Source organism: Sycon ciliatum, chromosome 12, assembly GCF_964019385.1.
Source record: "Sycon ciliatum chromosome 12, ocSycCili1.1, whole genome shotgun sequence".
Taxonomy (NCBI): Eukaryota; Metazoa; Porifera; class Calcarea; order Leucosolenida; family Sycettidae; genus Sycon; species Sycon ciliatum.
In genome coordinates this window covers 5,431,297-5,450,483 of record NC_088654.1, presented here as the reverse complement: position 1 = coordinate 5,450,483, position 19,187 = coordinate 5,431,297, and the positions used below count along the sequence as shown (strand labels likewise).

The window sequence follows — 19,187 nt, the reverse complement described above, 5'->3', positions numbered from 1 at the left end:
TGATACGATTCCAGCGCTTCAATTGTCTGTTGAGTGATGCCCCATGTGGAGCAGTTGTAAAGCAAGATAGGTAACACGAAGCAGTTATACAGCCGGACGCGCACCTCCAGACTCACTTGGTCTCTTCTCTTCCATAACTGGCAGAGGGACTTAAACGCTATCGCCGCAAGCTGCTTTCTGCGGGTGACATCCTCTGCATCACCAAGGAGAGAGCCGAGTTTCTTGACCATACGCCATGGCTCATCAGCACGATCGGCCTCTCGCTGGATGGCTGTGAATTCTGTCTTGGTCTGGTTGACGGTAAGAGACCATGTACCCAAGATGGTGGCAACTCGTGGCTCTAACATCCGAAGCCAATCACTAGAGATACTGATGAAGTCCACATCATCGGCGTACTCCACATCGTACGGTAGATGCCGGGCCACAGGTGCAGCCATTCGCTGTCGCACATCCTGCAGGGCAGCTTCCAGGTAGATCACGAATAGAATTGGCGACAAGGAGTCGCCTTGCGGGGTACCAATGTTAGTGGAGAAAGAGCTTGATGTTTCCGTGCCCAGTCTGACTGCCAAATTCGTATCTGAGATCAGGTAACGGATCAAGCGTACCTCGTCTTCTTCCAAGAATCGCTGAACCACGTCCATCAACTGTCCTCGCCTGATCGTGTCAAAGGCACGTGACATGTCGATGCCCAGTATGCTGAATGACCAGTGGTACCGCTGGGTCGTAGCTGCTAACCACCGATGGCACCAGACCACATCAGCTGTTGACCTTCCTGCACGAAAACCACAGTTCAGTGATAGGAAATCGTTTACGGCTGGCGAGATGCGCTTGAGGACTACCAGCGACATGACTTTGCGTAGAGTTGTCAGGGGGATGATCGGTCGCAGACTGGTTAAAGCACCCACCGGCTTTCCGGGCTGATTGATGGTAGATGGAGAAAATCTCCATCTGACACACTGCTAATCTTAAATAGCAACAACCAAGAAAATTATTTGAAGTCTCTCCTCGCGATGAGCCGGTTCAGAATATTCTGATCCAATGGTCAATACACAAAAAATACAACCTGCAAAATTGGACTTGTCAGTTTACTCCCAAGTGCAGTTTGGCATATGTTTTGTATGAGAAGAAAGTTGAAGCTACAAGTTACAGTACAATATCCACTAACACCACCAGTTACTGGACAATCAGCTCATGCGATAACATTGCACCACACTGACCGACGGTACTGACGTTCTACACCTAACCGCCGATCAGCTCTAGCACATCTCGGATGTTATTCGTTAGAATTGCACCTCGTTAACCCTCACAAATCGATAGATGGCTAACTGCAATTGACGACAACATGTAAGTTGGCTGTCATAGTACATGTGACTTACAATGACACGTGGGCTCTTGCATGAAACTCAAACTGCCGTTGTTACCATTGCATATAGCCGTGGCATTGCCCCTCAGGAAATATCCCACGTTGCATGCATACTCAGTAGACTCTTCAGCTTGCAATACTGATGCATTCGAGGTGGCGTTCGCTATCGCAGGAACACTGCAGTTCAGGTCTGGAAACAAAGTTAAATAATGACACAGTAAAGGTGGAAAGAGTATTTATTTTATAGAAGAAATCACATGATGTACATCATTCCTTTACTAGGGGGACCATTGTTATTAGGCTAGGGCCTGTTTTAGACTTCCCACTCTAAATAAAGAATACAAGCAAACATGTGTTATCATGTTTCGTACCATACCTGGCGCTATCCCGTGCATGTCCCGTACAGTGACTGAGGGTATCATGCAGGGCGATAGCGGGGATTCCCATGCTTTACATGAAAAGCAAGTTAAAAAATAAATGAGCCTTTCAACATCATCATCATCATCATCATCATCATCATCATCAGCCCTTTCGCGTTGGCATCGGCGTTCCCCTAGCCTTCGCTTGGGCCACACCCAATGTTAGACATGACACCAGAAGAGAAGGGGAGAAAAAGAGAAAGGAAGCAAAACCAAAAACGGAAGAGGGGAAAAATATAGGTGAACAAACACTTGATCATATGCATACTATTCAAAGACACTAACAATGCAACACGCTAGTGCAGCACTAGCACATTGCAAGTAGCCATAAGTAAGTTAGACCTGTTCAGTGGTACACATAATTATTTCTTCTCGATGATATCATTAACCAGTTGACGCCACCCGGATCTCGTGCGTCCAATTTCACGCAATGAGCCTTTACCATAGCGTAAAATTATAATATAACTTATTGGCGAACTGTGGAGCGGGGGCTCTCTCCGAAACCCATGCACATAAGTGGGTTGCCGCGGACATGTGAATAATGATAATGAGAGGGCAGCACGGGAGCTCTCGCTATGCTTCGTTTATAATTGCTAGCCCTGAAACGAATGCTCAATGAAGGGAACGAATATTCTTTTCCGAATACATGCGAAACGAAGAATATTCCGAATATTCTAAACCATACAATTTCCATGGACACCTAGTTTTATCCATGGTAACCATAGACCATTAACTGGCATACACCTCAATCACAAGGGAGACATTCGAAAAATCCTTTAGTTTGCTGACTATAACACATCGAAAGAGGCAAGCCTACTTATAATTTGCACGAAAATAATAAGCTTGATCGATGTCAAAAAGGCGAGTTTCTTAACATTTACGAATATTCCTATTCTACTTTAACGAAGAATATTCTTTTTCCGCCTTGCATATTTCGAATATTTCTTTCAGCTTCCTTTTTCTTCACTAGTTAATTTGAGGGAAAGAGACAAACGGGAAAAGTCTGAAGAAAAAAATTGACTGTCACCATCAGGACTCGAACCAGGGACCTTCGCTTGTAGCTTCCTTTTTATGAGTTTTATTCATTTCAGCTTGGTCATCAAAATCCTAGCAGTACCAGGACGTGTGGAAGCAGCTTTTGATTGGTCTGGCCATAAGCTAGGCTTTCATACAGTGTGATGTGTATGATATCTAGTGTATACACATGACCTACTCAGCAGTACCGGTAAACACACATTGTTAGCCAAAAAGCTGAGCCGGCCAGGCCTCGACCAAGCGGACCGGTTCCGCCCAGCCTGAGCACTAGGCCTTAGCCTCATTTCTTTTTTTCTGTCTTATTTTGCTAAGAAGTTTCTTTTCACATAGCATAATGTCGCGTATAAAAGCAGGTGCTTACGGGCATATAAGCCGAGGCTCGGACCATGCTTCTATACAAGTTATGCTTCTATTCGAAACATGCTTCTACGTCAACATCATCAGTCTGCAATGTGCAGTACATACTGCCATGCATGTATGTGCACAATGTACTTTGCAGGGAGCGGCTTCTATTCAAACAATGCTTCTGTGTTATTGCGAGCTTCAAAAAACGGCTTCTATTCCAGTCATGCTTTGTTATGGTTTGCATGCATGTTATGTGCAACGCCACAGTCCTAGATTACATGCTTGCTATGTGTAACCTCATTATCATGTCGGTTGTTTCACAACAGCCGACGGGACAACAGACGGACGGAGCGAATCGAGTTCAGGGCAAGTTCTTCAGTCAGTCGAGAGGGAGTCGAGAGAGAGCGTTCTTACTCACTAACACAACTGACAACGGGAACAGGTAGGTTGACGGGAACGACATTTAATATAGACCACGAGACAAGAGACCAAGAGGAACGAAACGACTACATTGTGATTATTGAAGAGAGCGAGATCGACTGAGAAACAACGCAATATAAAGGGCCTGAATAGCTATGGCAAACATGGGAAACGGAACGAAAGGTGAGTATGACGTAGTACGGGTGCATGCAGGCCGGCCAGCTTAGGAAAGGTTGTAGGTAAGATTGTACGGGAGGAGGTAACTAACAATCAGATTATCTTAGCTACTGTTCCCATCCGCGTAGTTACTGTTGCTATGCAGCACTCTCAATATCTAGAGAGTGCTCATGTGTGTAATGTGCTTCTCCTTGGATCCATCTTGGCTTCCTGTGCTGCATGTCTTTCCTCTCTGGTTTTACCTTTACTTCCATGTTCCCTTTCAATGCAATGTAATTCTAAACTCTCCGACCCGTGTGTATCACTGGAACTGTGTATGAGTAGTGTGCGGGATGAATGCGAACCACATAATATACGGGTCATACTTTTATACACGGCACTAAAGTATTTTCTTTCCACCTATGTCTCCCTGCCCAGCTTTCACATTCCTTAGTTGCTTGGACCTCATTTGTTTCCTTGTCATTGGACATGTTCAGTACGTTCTGTTTGCAAATTCAAATAAACACAACCAACCACCCAACCAACCACCCACCCAACCAACCAATCAACCAACCACCCGACCAACCAACCAACCACCCAACCAACCAACCAACCAACCAACCAACCAACTAACCAACCAACCAACCAATCAACCAACCAACCACCCAACCACCCAACCAACCAACCAACCAACCAACCAACCAACCAACCAACCACCCAACTAACCAACCAACCAACCATCCAACCAACCAACCACTCAACCAGCCAACCAACTAACCAACCAACCAACCAACCACCCAACCAACAACCCAACCACCCAACCACCCAACCACCCAACCACCCAACCACCCAACCACCCAACCACCCAACCAACCAACCAACCAACCAACCAACCACCCAACCACCCAACCACCCAACCACCCAACCACCCAACAAACCACCCCTCCACCCAACCAACCAACCAACCAACTAACCAACCAACCACCCAACCAACCAACCAACCAACTAACCAACCAACCAACCAACCACCCAACCACCCAACCAACCAACCAACCAATCACCCAACCAACCAACCAACCAACCAACCAACCACCCAACCACCCAACCAACCAACCAACCACCCAACCAACCAACCAACCACCCACCCAACCAACCAACCAACCAACCACCCAACCAACCAACCAACTAACCAACCAACCAACCAACCAACCAACCACCCAACCACCCAACCAACCACCCAACCACCCAACCACCCAACCAACCAACCAACCACTCAACCAGCCAACCAACTAACCAACCACCTAACCACCCAACCACCCAACCACCCAACCAACCAATCACCCAACCAACCAACCACCTACCCACCCACCCAACCAACCACCCAACCAACCAACCACCCCTTCACCCAACCACCCAACAAACCACCCAACCAACCACCCAACCAACTAACCTGGATTATGAGAGTTTTACTTCACAAGAACATTCTCAGTAATAGCTCTAACTACAGTAAAACCTGGTGTTAGCGACCTCTTGGTTTAGCGACCACCAGCTCTAAACGGCCGTTTGTCCCTGCACAGACAGTCCTACACACACACACACACACACACACACACACACACACACACACACACACACACACACACACACACACACACACACACACACACACACACACACCTTGACCTTGACCTTGATCTTGCCCATTGCATACACATTGCATACGCAATGATAGCGAATGTCGGAAAGTTCAATTGAGAACACGAGCGCAGAACTTGGCATGTCGTTTCAGGTCTCCTGGTCGACGAAACGGGCGTCCACAGATACATTGAAGAGGATCAGGAGCGGGCCGTGGCGGTGGAGTGCTGCTCGCAACTCGTCTCCAGCCGGGACGATCTTGGGAACTCTCAAGCCAGGTGGTCACGCCGAGGTCCGCCAGGTCAGTCGACACCACATCTCGCCACTTCTTTTTCGGGCTGTGACGAGGACGGGGGGGGGGGGGGGGCAGGCAGTTCGCCGAACAGCAATTGCTTCGGTGCGTGCGAGTCGTCCATCCTGCCGACGTGACCCAGCCAACGAAGCCGGTGGCGACGGATGATGCTGGTGATGTCAGGGTCAACACCGAATGTAGCCGCTAATGTGGCCGTTGAGATCCGATCATCCCACTGTCGATGACGGCCGATACCCACGATGGACCGAACACACTGATGATGAAACGTGTTAAGCTTCTGGAGGTGGCCTGCCTTGGTGGCCCACGTCTCCGCACCATACAAGAGGGCCGTGAGGACGACAGCCTCATAGACACGCCTCTTGCTGCGAAGCGACAGGGTCTTGTTATCAAAGACAGGAGCTTTGAGGGCTCCGAACACAGCTGAGGCTTTCGCAAGGCGAGAGCGGACATCAGCACAGGCGAGACCATCCGAGGAGAGCACACTGCCAAGGAAGGTGAATTGGTCCACCACCTCAATCGTGTCTGCTCCAAAAACAACGTCACGACGATGAGCAGACTCACCCACAGCCATACCCTTGGTCTTTCTCACACTGACCGTTAGGCCCCAGCTGCTTGCACATGTGATGAAGCTGGAAGTCATCGCTTCGAAGGCAGGCCGAGATGTTGCGTAGAGCGCAGCGTCGTCAGCAAACTGGGATTCCGTGACTGTTGATGACAGGAGCTTCCCCTTTGCCATTCGGTCACCAACTAGCTTCCTCCCGACTTAATATCGAAAGAATATGCCAGCGTCCGGACAACTGGACCTCCAACTGGCAACAATGGCAGAGAAGTACAAATTAAAGAGCATTGGTGCGAGAGTGCAGCCCTGACGCAATCCATTCCGCACAGGTATCGGGTCAGTCAGCTTGCCATCCACCCGAACAGAAGCAATCATGCCGTTGTGGAGTGACTGAATGATGCGGAGCATTGCCGGCGAAACACCAAGCTTCTGGAGAACCTGCCACAGCGCTGCACCAGGGATACTGTCATACGCCTTTCTCAGATCGACGAACAGGACATATGCATCTGAATCATGCTCCAACGTCTTCTCCATCAACTGCCGTGCGACGTACATCATATCGACGCAGCCATGTCCCTTTCTGAAGCCGCACTGAGAGTCTGGCAAGACATCTTCAGGGATAACTTTGAGGCGGTCCTGCAGAATAGGCAAAAGCAGCTTGCCGACAACGTCCAACAGACTGATGCTGTGCCGGTTATCACAGTGGTGTAGATCTCCCTTCTTGGGGACGGGCACAACCACTGCATCACGCCAATCATCGACTACAGTGCCTTCGAGCCAGGATTTACGCATGATGGTCAGGATGCGACTGTGTAGGGCTTTGCCACCATGTAAGACCATGTCCGGTAGAATGCCCGACTGACCGCCAGCTTTACCCGCTTTCATGGTCCGCAGTGCAGCCTCCAGCTCAGCAACATTGGGTGGCTGCCAGCCACACACACACATGCACACACACACACACACACACACACACACACACACACACACACACACACACACACACACACACACACACACCTGGTCCTGGTCCTGGTAAACACTGCCATTACGGTCACGTGTCCCCTCGCGGGGCCGACCACATGGAAACGACGCGCGACGGCAGAAAGTCAGCAGTCTGCCGAGAGATCAGAGACCATGTTCAGTCGGCACGACGAGAGAGCCATCTTCGGCAGCTATGGATTTGGAATCCACGAGAAGAGCGGCAGCACCGACCACAGGCCCCACAGTGGGCCTTGCAGCATGAAAGGGCGAGCCACACACACACACACACACACACACACACACACACACACACACACACACACACACACACACACACACACACACACACACACACACACACACACACACACACACACACACTGTGGGATCTGGTTCAAAAGACCACCTGGCTTTAAAGACCGATTTTGCTTGCACGGTGGGGTGGTCGCTCAAACCAGGTTTTACTGTATATTCACAAGCACTTTTGTTTTCTTTTTTACTAGACACACATCCCTACCAAGAGACATGAGGAGACAAACACAAAACAAGACACAGGGCATGTAGGGACGACGTGCCGATGTACATAGAGCAACTCGACCGACCACATGGCCAGCAATCGAGGACATCTGAGAGTTGTAATTTTTGTACTCCCCGAGGTGTGGTTTTTGGCGTGCTGGGCCAAGCACAAGGAAGCCATCTGCCAAAAAATGAGGAAATGGTTGTTGTTTGATCCTTTGGTGTAAACGTTGTAGCTAGTCGAAGGAAGTTGCTGTTTGGAGCAGAAGCGCTGAAATTGACTATTTTCTGCATGTACTCATACATGTACTCATGTACTCAGGCATGCAGTCTCACTCGTATTTAGCTCTTTTTCTGGAATGTAGGCTGCTCTGCGCCCCTTGGTGAACATTTCCTGCACTCGTGGAGCAGCTGAAAAGGACCACTGGTATGTCTGGTTCCTGGTTTGAAAGTGGAGAGTCGACTTTTGTGCCTTGAAAAAGGAGTAGAGAGTGATAAAGGTACGTCTGTGGCTTATTCTTGAGTGCTCCTCGTACAATTTTGATCGTGATAGAAATTCTCAGACCAAAGTCAGCGCGAAGATGGCCGTACAGTTTTATTGTGGATTTTTTAGTTGTTTCGTCGTGTATCTATGTCAGTATCATGATGGTGAAGTGGAGAGGGTGATTTTCTTCCTCTCGGCTTCGTTCGGCCGACTTTGCTTCGTCCTCATTGAAAAGTGATCCGGAAAAAAAGGTCGATTAGCGTATTTATGTTGATTTTGAATGTACGTGATGACATGCGATTGCTATGAGAGGTCTCGGTGTTAGCGTTGCAACCTGGCATCGAAAAAAGAAAAGGGGGGGGGGAGGCGGGTTGCATGATCAAGTAGCACTAACACATACTCACAATCGCAGTGAGGTATGGAAGACAGTTGTCTGTCAGCCTGGCAATGTGGCGCGGCATTACCAACGATCCCTTGATTATGTTGAGTGCAGGAAAACGTAACAGTTTCCCACAACGAGATCATGCTCGTCTTGTCACTAGTCCCGTTATCAATAGTAGGTATGATACATTGTACAGCTGGGCATATAAAGAAAACAGCAATTAATTAAGGGCACTAATTTAAAAAACAACAACAAAAAACAGCCTCAATTAAAAGATTAAAACCACCGTCAACAAAATCATCACCAAAACACCAAATGCAACAACAACAACAACCCCATGTACACTCTCTTTCTGCATACCCCTCGCAGTGTTCAACCCTCGTTGAATCTACTTTGCTCTCGTACTTACAACTTGCCATTATCAAGGACTGATCGCTGTCTCCATTCTCCCCTGTATACGGCCCTTCATTACTTTAACCCTTTCATTGCTAATGACGAGATATCCCACCTGTAATGTGTACCGGAACGGAGGATGACGAGATATCTCGGAAGTGGCCATTTTTTTGGTATTTCATCTATACATACCCGCCAACACTAACGCTCTCGTACTTGTCCCATACATATTGCTCCTGACGTCACGGCTGCTATGGAAACAAATTGAACTGTTGCAGAGCTTTTCTCACTGACTGCAAATCGCTGTTGCCCGTTACTACTCAGATCGGGTCCAATCAATCTTTAATCGAAATTCTGTTGATCCACATCACGTGACCTCCCGGATCGGATGCAGATCATGTGAAGTATCTAAATAGTTGTATCTTCAGTGCTAGTGGGAGTCTGTAGCTACAACCGTAAATACAAAGTGTCATGGCTGAGGTATATTGCTACAACCAAGATGGGAGATAGAACTGGTGCAATAAATAGCAAGCTGTATACATTCACTTGCTCAGGCCTGACGTATGCTGTCAGAGGGAAAATGTCACATCTCTCACACGGTACACGTAGATTCTTTCCACTCCCACTCACTGTTGCACCCTCGCTGCTATTGTAGTGTTTCTAACCAATAATCATGACATACGAGGATATTCACAAGGCAAGTATATCAATGGCAGAAAGAGCTTTTCGGAAGGGACCAGGGAAACCTATCACTCTAAAATCAGAGGGGAGAGCGTTCCAGAGAATGCTTCCCCGAAACATCATGGTCGATCGTCCCGCAGGCCCACGAAGAAAGGGAACTTGAAGCAAGTTCGACACTTGTCCCCGTGTGTACTGTAAGTAATTAAATTGAGCTTTGGTTGACAGCAGGCAGCTGTCAAGTTACTGTAAAATAGACCATGCCGGGGCTAGGTTTCTTATCATATCGGATTTCTAATCATATCGGGTTTCTTATCATATCGGGTTTCTTATCATATCGGGTTTCTTATCATATCAGGATTCTAATCCAAACCCTAGCTTCGACCTAGCTGCAGCTCTCCTGACGCCCTCGTTTTCTACACCTGACCATGAGTTTGATCTGCCAAGAATAACTGAAGAAGAAGTCTTCCGAAAGCTCCGAACACTTCCAGCAAGAAAATCCACCGGAGGACTGATAACAAATAGAATCCTGAAAGAAACTGCGCCCGTGATCACGCAGTCCTTGTGTCAGCTTCTCAACCTCAGTCTACGTCTCGGACAACTACCAGTAGACTGGAAAACCGCCACTGTTATCCCGATATTCAAGAATAATGGACAACCGGCAGTACCCACCAGCTATAGACCAATCTCCCTCCTTCCGGCCATTGCCAAGCTCCTAGATTCGATCATCGCGGAGCACCTGTCGAGGTACCTATCCAGACAAGACATAATCTCTGCCCACCAGTATGGTTTCGTCCGCCGGAGGTCAACACTGGATCAGCTCGTCATGCTGACATCTAGGATAGCCAAGGCGATGGACAAGCGGAGCACCTACCACACCCTGTTCCTGGACTTCGCTAAGGCGTTCGACAAAGTGCCGTATCCAGTTCTCCTCTACCATCTGGGCACGTTTGCAACCCAGAACGCACTTTCGTGGTTCTCCAGTTACCTTGGTGACCAGCAATTCACGTTCAAAGTCACTTCCTCCGTATCCACAACCCGCCCTATAGCCGTTGGCGTACCACAAGGATCCCATCTCGGCCCTATCCTGTTCCTTCTGTACATCAACTCTCTCCCGCAGACCATCCCAGATGAGGACCACTGTCAAGTTCTTCTCTTTGCCGATGACACGACCATTGGAACGGAAGTCGCTGCACCTACCACTCCCTCTTCCCAGCATCATAGTCACCCACTCCAAGTTGCCACGGATGCCACCCTGAAATGGGCCGACTCGGCAGGTGGACGCTTTAACCCCACGAAGTCCTTCCAAATGACGTTCTCCCCACGTACCAACGGACCGGACCCTCCAAACATCGGGCACCTGCGAATGAACCAGGAAGAAGTGCGCGCGGTCGACACGCACCGACATCTTGGCGTGCAAATTGATAGCCACCTCAACTTCCAGTGCCACATCGAAACAATCACCACCAATTTTCGCCAACGCGTGGTACTACTTGCCCACATGTCGAGCCGCCTAACGCCGGAAGTTACAAACCGGTTTTATACTGGTTATGTCCGACCCACCATTGAATACGCCTCGCCACTGTGGCAGTTCCAACTGTCCGCATCCCAAGCAGCGGTGCTTGAGCGTCTGCAAGCCAGATTGGCACGAGTCGTCTTGAGACAGTACGGTGTGTTTCCCTCCGCTACTGAACCGAAGGCATCTCTGTTCGCGCACCTGCAATGGCCCAGCCTGGCATGGCGGCGACACATCCAGTGCCTCCGGGAGCTCCATCACCTGGTCCACCACCAGACTACTGCCCTTATGGAGCTGGGCTAAAGTCTCTCCACCAGCGCGCGGCGCCCTCTCCAACTTGTACCGCCTGCCAGGGCGAACAGCTACTCGCGTGCCACCTTCCTCTTTGTTACCGCTGCCACCTGGAATTCTCTCCCCACTGACATTAGAACCACTCAAAATAGTCATTGCTTTGTGTCTCGTGTCCGTGCCATCTCTGCCAACACCCGCTTCGAACCCGCTGGTTTCATTCCTTCCAGAGTTTCTATAACATAGTAAAGAATGGTATGGCTGATTTCTACAGCATGCATTTGCTATAACCCTTCCTCTTCTCAATCTATATGTTATAATTTTGCAGATATATTCCCAGTAAGCCATGAACGGAGACCCCCTCGACTTAGGCCTCGGCCTTTGGGGAATCCATAAATAAAAAATAAAAAAATAGAATCTCCATGTCGGGTTTCTAATCATATCAGGATTCTACTCAACGAGGTGTTTCTATGTGCGTCAACACAAGAATCAGGCTTATGCGCCCACTGTCGTGAGAATCATCCTTCAAAACAGGCTGTCTATATGAGACAGGCTTTAATACAACACACTACAGTAATATAAATCGGATACTGAGCCAAAAAAACATAATCGCATGGCAATGAGTAGTTTAAGAAGCAACTATCCACAACTGTAACAAAACAATAAGCAGTCAGAAAGTGCGGTGAATGTCTCAGTAACATGTCAGTGTTGTGCCCTGTTATCACACCTACTGACAGCTTTTTGGATACAGTCATGGATAGTTGCTTCATAACCCATTTCCATGTCATTAAGAAGGGTTTAAGTCTATATACACACGAGTATGCCCATAGAGCCACTAGCATTCCTACACCTTAGTATGCCCATAGAGCCACTAGCATTCCTACACCTTAGTATGCCCATAGAGCCACTAGCATTCCTACACCTGAGCAGTAATTGCACATCACACTTTCCTTTGAAGTTTCATTGTCTCATTCCATGTGTCTATATTCTATTCCCCTCCCCCTTCTCCCTCCCCCCCCTTAATGTGCTACCTATTCAATATCGCACATATGGAGAACACTTTGATAGGCTACCCGCCTCTGGGTCGTCCCTCAAAATATGATAATGATAATAATTATTTCTACTGCCTCCGCGTCATCGAAATTTTCGCAGGTTGACTAGTGACTTGTGACTTGTTACTGACAACTCCATAAGCTAAACCATACAAAGATTATCCAAGGTTAAACTTACCGGTGCAGGTATGGATTTGCGTAGTTGCATTACTGCACACTGGTTGTGCATGAAGGTATTCATAACCACGTTCACACGTGACAGTACCGTTCTCTGAAATACTAGTTATTCTGTCTCCAGTCGTACGTTGACAAGCTTGGAGCACAAATAGAACAGTGGAAAATCGAATGATCAGATTGGGCAGAAAACATTAAAGGATTATGGGGATATCCTTTGGCATGAAAATGTCCCCTGATTCTACCTATGATGGCTCCTGATTCACTATAGGTGATATATGGAGCACATGTGCGGTTCATCCACCATCCGTAGGGGACTCAATTTGCCGAAAGCAAAGAGTGGAATACACAGACAGAAGAAACATCAGTTATGGTTTCGTAATTCTGAGTTTCACGTACTGAATTAATTATCAGACTTAAACTGGTAGTGACCCTGCCCTGAGAATACTGTTAGTATACATATACCATGAATGCGGCAAGCCTAGCATAACAAGCACGATATAGAATGCGTCAGAAAGCATAAGTTATCTGTGGGATACTATCGATGTCGGATGTCTTTCGCGCTGCCACATTCTGCTGTATTGTGTGTCCGGGGTGCTCAGTTGGCCCGTCCCCGTCCAGTTCACATGCTTAGTGAGTTGGCGATGATGGAGGGTCGGGTTCCCTTGCCGTGATTAGTGCTGCACCAAGCTTCTTTTGTGCCAAAGTACTGTAAAGTGACAAACTTCCGCGGCGTGCAAATTTAGCGTTTTCATAAATCGGGCTGGTTTGCGATTCTATCTCTTCAGTCGGATCTTGTACTGTCTACAATCAATGCTCGGAGATGTTTGCGGCGATTTATACTCGCGAATATGTGATGATCGTGAGAATAGCGAAATTTAATCCCTACAGTCACTTTCAAAAAGATTAGCAATCCTGGCGATCGCCCGGGGAGTTTGCCGTCTTACCGTATGCGTGCTCGAGAGCTGGCTGGAAAAACTCACTTTGAACTCGAAGAAATAATCCGCGCGAAAGCATGAAAAATGACAACTCACTCACGTCAGTACATGTACGTCTGGTTTACAACAAACGAGTTCTTCCTCGTATCGATATGGAGTCAGAGAGGACATGTCGAAAGTGTGGTAAATGTTGAAGAGCGGGATGGGTCCCAATTCGTTTCGTGCCCAATTTCTTTGAGCTGCGATGCAGTTTACTCTCACGATGTGACGAAAACGACATCAACACAGACTCATTCCCTAGGCCATGACTTGGCAAAAGCTATCCGTGTGACTTCGACGATATTTTGAGAAAAGCAGCCGCCTGTGAAAGCTGATAGAAGACGGTGTTGACTCCTTAATTCAACCAAATTGGCGATCTTGAAATACTAAAATAATTCTCAAAGAGAAATCGATCGATCGATGTGCCATTGTATTCAACAACACGTAGCTACAGTGCAATGACTTCCGTGTTCACTCACACCGTTTCAGTGTTGTGGGTGTGTTCACATGGCGTGAACAGTAAGTTCAGCAGAAAACACGAGCAACAACAACAAGTCGTTTAGCGCATGGCTTGTACTTTTTGTACCAGCGTGATCACCAAAACAATGAAAAAAAAGTTTGACTTGAAGATAGTTTGGGATTTGAACTCACAACTTCATGGCCAGCAGACAGCATTTATAACCACAAGGCCAAAAAGGAAAGGATAAATCGTGGGTTTTGATAAAAAATTGATACTGACATCCAGGGCAAATTGTAAACCATGGGAAAAGGCCGGAAACCTGGCCGAAATTCTAACTCCTTAACGGCTGGTCCAATTGTTCCTTAGCCTTCACAGAACAATTTGCCGTGTCCTAACAAGCCATTCTATGTACTTTGTTGTGCAAATTTCCCTTATCTTCTTACTTTTAAAGACCAAAACCTGATTACTAATCCTTTTGAAATGGACTATAGTGAAAGTTTCTCACTTTACAGAATATTATATTATTATTCTTATATTTGCTGGGATGACGACTACACCATAGCTCAGTGGTTAGAGCATCGCTGGCTTCAAGCGAAGGTCCCTGGTTCGAGTCCTGGTGGTGACAGTCAATTTTTTCTTCAGACTTTTCCCGTGCATCTGCCGCTAGGGTTTATCGGGTGTTAGCGGCCGTCGTGAGTTTCCTTCGGGAACGTGAGTTCACTTCGGGAACAGATACGATAATTTACTTTTTGTCCCGTTTGTCTCTTTCCCTCAAACCAGCTAATATTCTTATATTTGGACTCAGATGGAGAGCCAAGGGTAAATTTATAGAAAAGAGAAAAGACCAAGGAACCACAAGTTCCGCTATACTGTCCACTAACACCACCAGTTACTAAACAATCAGCTCATGCGATAACATTGCACGACACTGATCGACGGTACTGACGTTCTACAACTAACTGGCTAACATGTCTAGCACATCTTGGATGCGCACTCCAACAGCCTTCCAACTTGGAAGGTTCTGACAGGAGATCAGTCATAACCAACTTTCGTCTGGGCTGAACGCGAACTGGCTTCTCTCCCGCCTTGCAAAACGAGATGAAGTCAAACTCATTTGAATTTTCGGTTTGTACGGTGTTTGCAGCAGTGCGGATTCGATTCTCCTCATGCATGTTCCTGACGATGACCCTGAGTACGTTGTCGTGCCTCCAGGTGTAACGTCCCTGGTCCAGCGCTACGCGACAAGCGCCAAGCACTTGGCATGTAGTACAGACCCAGGCATGGCACAAACTACAGTACGGATCCACTACGGTGTTTCCCCAACGCCGTAGGTTTGTCGGAGAAGGTAGCACGTCGAGGGTTGATGCGAGAAGAAATTTCAAATCCTTACCAGTACCACCGTACAAAAGGGATTTCCACGAGAGGTCCTGCCACATCACCGATGTCCACTCCAACCACTTGCCTTGCACCTGAAGAGTCTTCAGCCTCAAAATCTGCTCCTGCGCGTTGATCTCCTCAAATGTTTGAAAGAGATCCTTCCTCGGGGGTTTGGAATGCTGCTTCGGAGCACGAGCACCCAACCCTGGACGATGACTTCAAGATGACGGTGGACGGAGAGTCCCTGAACCTACTGATACCTCTGCACACTCCAGCTCTATTGTCACCGCATATTGCTTTGTCAGCTTCGCATCCTTACTCCGACTCAGAGTGTACAGCGCCCTCATGAGCGTGTCCCCACTCGATCGAAGAATGTGCCATTTGATGGACTGGCACTTTTCCACACTGTAGGAAGGTAGTGGAGGCGTAAGCCAAAGCGTTTGCGACTGCCAATAAAAAGAGTGGCAGAGTTTGCGCATCGAGGTAGGCATGACCATTTCTTCAGAAATGAGAGAGAGAGAGAGAGAGAGAGAGAGAGAGAGAGAGACAGACAGACAGACAGGCAGGCAGGCAGGCAGGCAGACAGCCAGACAGACAGACAGACAGACAGACAGACAGACAGACAGACAGACAGACAGACAGACAGACAGACAGACAGACAGACAGACAGACAGACAGACAGACAGACATACAGACAGACAGACAGACAGACAGACAGACAGACAGACAGACAGACAGACAGACAGACAGACAGACAGACAGACAGACAGACAGACAGACAGACAGACAGACAGACAGACAGACAGACAGACAGACAGACAGACAGACAGACAGACAGACAGACAGACAGACAGACAGACAGACAGACAGACAGACAGACAGACAGACAGACAGACAGACAGAGAGAGAGAGAGAGAGAGAGAATGAGAATGAGAATGAGAATGAGAATGAGAATGAGAATGAGCATGAGAGATAGATAGATAGATAGATAGATAGAGAGTCGAGAGAGAGAGCCCCGGGAGCAGGGTTGACTGGATCCATCGGATCCAAATGTGACGTTTGTGCGTATGTGGCGGGTAAAAATCATTTTTGTACTCATTGTCGTACGTCTGGTCGACTTTCGTTGACTTTTCGTATGACACGGGTGAACAGTACGACTTTTACCCTTTTGGATGACCTGGCAGCGCCATTTCCTACTTCGTCAAAATGGCAACAACCAAGGTCCACAAAAAAGTGATCGGCTAATTTTTTTAAACCATTGTGTTATTTGCCCGTAAAAGAGGCCTGGAAAAACCAAAATGTTACATGTTATCCGTACTTTGTGTCCAACATTTAACCCTTTGGAGTCCATGGTTCGATTTCGAACCATGGGCATTTTGTATGCATGTGGGCGCAGTCAAACTTTCGGTTCTCGGCCAAATTTTATAAGCAAGATGTTGTGTAGTTACAACCGTCTGACTACACAACATCTTGCTTATAGCTGTTACTTTTGGACACAAACTTGGGATAACATGTGACATTCATTTTGGTTCTTTCTTTTCACTTTCATCCTTGTTTGAGCTGCACTGCTGGCAGGCGGGTCGTGCTGTTCCAGTACGCCGTGAAGCGCAGTTGCCACAAGTTGATATTGATAACCTGGCTTTGGAGATTTTCATTTTCCATTGCTATCAGGTTCGGCTTAATTTCCTCTGTGCTGAGCTGATGAGTCCACCAAGGACGAAACAGTTGTCCGCAGATTGAGTATTGATAACGTCCATTTTTTGCTGGCAAGAACTGGCGATTGGCCGTGACGATCGTGGCCAAATACGTCGACAGGCACTCGTGAAACGCGGTGAGGAACAATGTAACACAGACCATTCCTGAACACTGTCCAGGTCTCAACTCAAATGCTACCGTCATGCAGCCTACGAAGCACAGTTCTGCGTTCGGATTCAAATAAATGCTAGTGCGCCAAAAGAGCAACTTGCTCTTTTGACATATGAGGGGCTAAGGAGTTGGAACGTCGCCGGAGCTGCACTGACTGCAACTGTATCGGGCCGCAATAAATCGAAGTCCACGAACTCACCTCTCTGGACACGATCAAGAAGGGCCCATTGAGGACATTCAGGTTCACCTGCTGTTGGTGCTGCATTCGCATATGGCGGTCATCACTGCAATGGGCTCCCAGTAGGGTCCGGTCTGCTGGCGGCGAGCGGTGATACGGACCCAAATAGAGCGAGGAGAAGCTGGGTGGCGTTGGTGACGACAGTGGACAACTAACGTTGTTACTTCCAACAGAAAATCAAAGTCCACGAACTCGCCTCTCTGGATACGAATTACGATCGTCACGCTCGCGCCTGCTGTTGCAGTGATGCCGGTGCTGCGTGGCGGCCGTCGCTGCGTTCGCAGTAGGCGGGCGGTGGAGCCAGGTAGAGCGAGGAGGTCTGGAGAGGCTGGACGCCGGTTGGTGACGACGACATTGTTTCAAGGCCCAAACAAGGGTCGCTGAGGTACTTCCTTTCAGGAAAACTGATGATGGTGCAAGCTAAAAGTCCACAGTCAACGTTCCACTGTAGATGACATTGTTTCAGGCACCAACAGGCGTCATTGAAGTCTGAATTTGAAGCGTAGAGATACGAGAATGCAAGCTTGAACGTCTAAACGCAAGGAAATTGTTTGGGAACACATGTTCCGTAAGTTGCACACTCGAAAGTCAAAACAGCAATGACATGCAAGAGACATTGTACAGGATTTTGAAGGGCGCGTGCCCACGTGGCTCGCACATGCGTGCAGGTTGGGCCAGCTAGCTGGGCTGGCTGCTAACTCGCGTTAGCATGCTAACGCTCATAATATTATATCCATCCGCGCCCTGCTGTTCATGCATGGTAAAATTAATATTACTGCTCCTAAGAAATGATGAAAAAGAAAAAACTGGTATGACAAACCATTTCTTTCATCATTGCTTAGTTGCCATGCCATCATTCATGATCCACAGCAGGAAGGTAGCAATGCCTGAAGTCACGGTGAAGCAACTCTATATTATGATATTACATAGTAGCAAAGGCCTTAAAATATTTGTTTGCCCCGAGAGGTTAGCCCATCGGGCTAACCTCAGCCTGCAACAACACAACGAGAGATAGCGTCTCATGTGGGAAAGACAAATTCACTGATGTCATAAGGTGCGTGTGTCCCTCACGTATTTCGCATGTTACGTATACTGATTTGTACAAGTAACGAGTGGAAGAGTGTGCGCCTGGTTTTTGCGTGACGTATGCTTCAGAATTCTTTGATCCAACACGAAACTGGTCGATCCAGGCTACACGGTTGGCACCGAGCAATGTTAACGCGCAATTGCTCAGGTAAGCTTTTGCACTTAGTAATCTACCATTATACAACTTGCATATATAATCGCCATCTGTAAAGTTGAAAAGCTTGTTGTCGTGTGTCCGTTGTAGGACTGCACCCACTTCAGGACAGTAGCTGTACCCAATCAGAGAAGAATCTAGAGAGGAGCACAAAACAAAGAATATAAGGGGTCGTAGGTATTTTTTGAAAAATTAAAAAATCCGTCCTCAGGCAAAAAGGGGGTGGGTGGTCAAGAGCGTTGGCGGAATTTGAATATTTTTGATTTTCATACTTTCTCTTCCCTTCAGTGACTTTCATACACTTGTTACAGTGACTGTAT

General features: G+C 47.7%; 1 protein-coding gene across 1 annotated transcript in view; it reads right to left on the bottom strand.

Moving 5' to 3' along the window:
• LOC135827888 (sushi, von Willebrand factor type A, EGF and pentraxin domain-containing protein 1-like) overlaps positions 1 to 19,034 on the bottom strand; it is a 132,213-nt gene extending 113,179 nt beyond the window's left edge. The window contains exons 1-4 of the mRNA XM_065340324.1: positions 18,699 to 19,034; positions 12,714 to 12,848; positions 8,631 to 8,804; positions 1,377 to 1,553 (exon numbers count right to left, since the gene is read on the bottom strand). Of these exons, the coding sequence (XP_065196396.1) occupies positions 1,377 to 1,553; positions 8,631 to 8,751 (298 nt within the window). The 5' untranslated portion in view covers positions 8,752 to 8,804; positions 12,714 to 12,848; positions 18,699 to 19,034. The remainder of the gene's footprint in view (positions 1 to 1,376; positions 1,554 to 8,630; positions 8,805 to 12,713; positions 12,849 to 18,698) is intronic.
• Between the last annotated feature and the right edge of the window lie 153 nt (positions 19,035 to 19,187).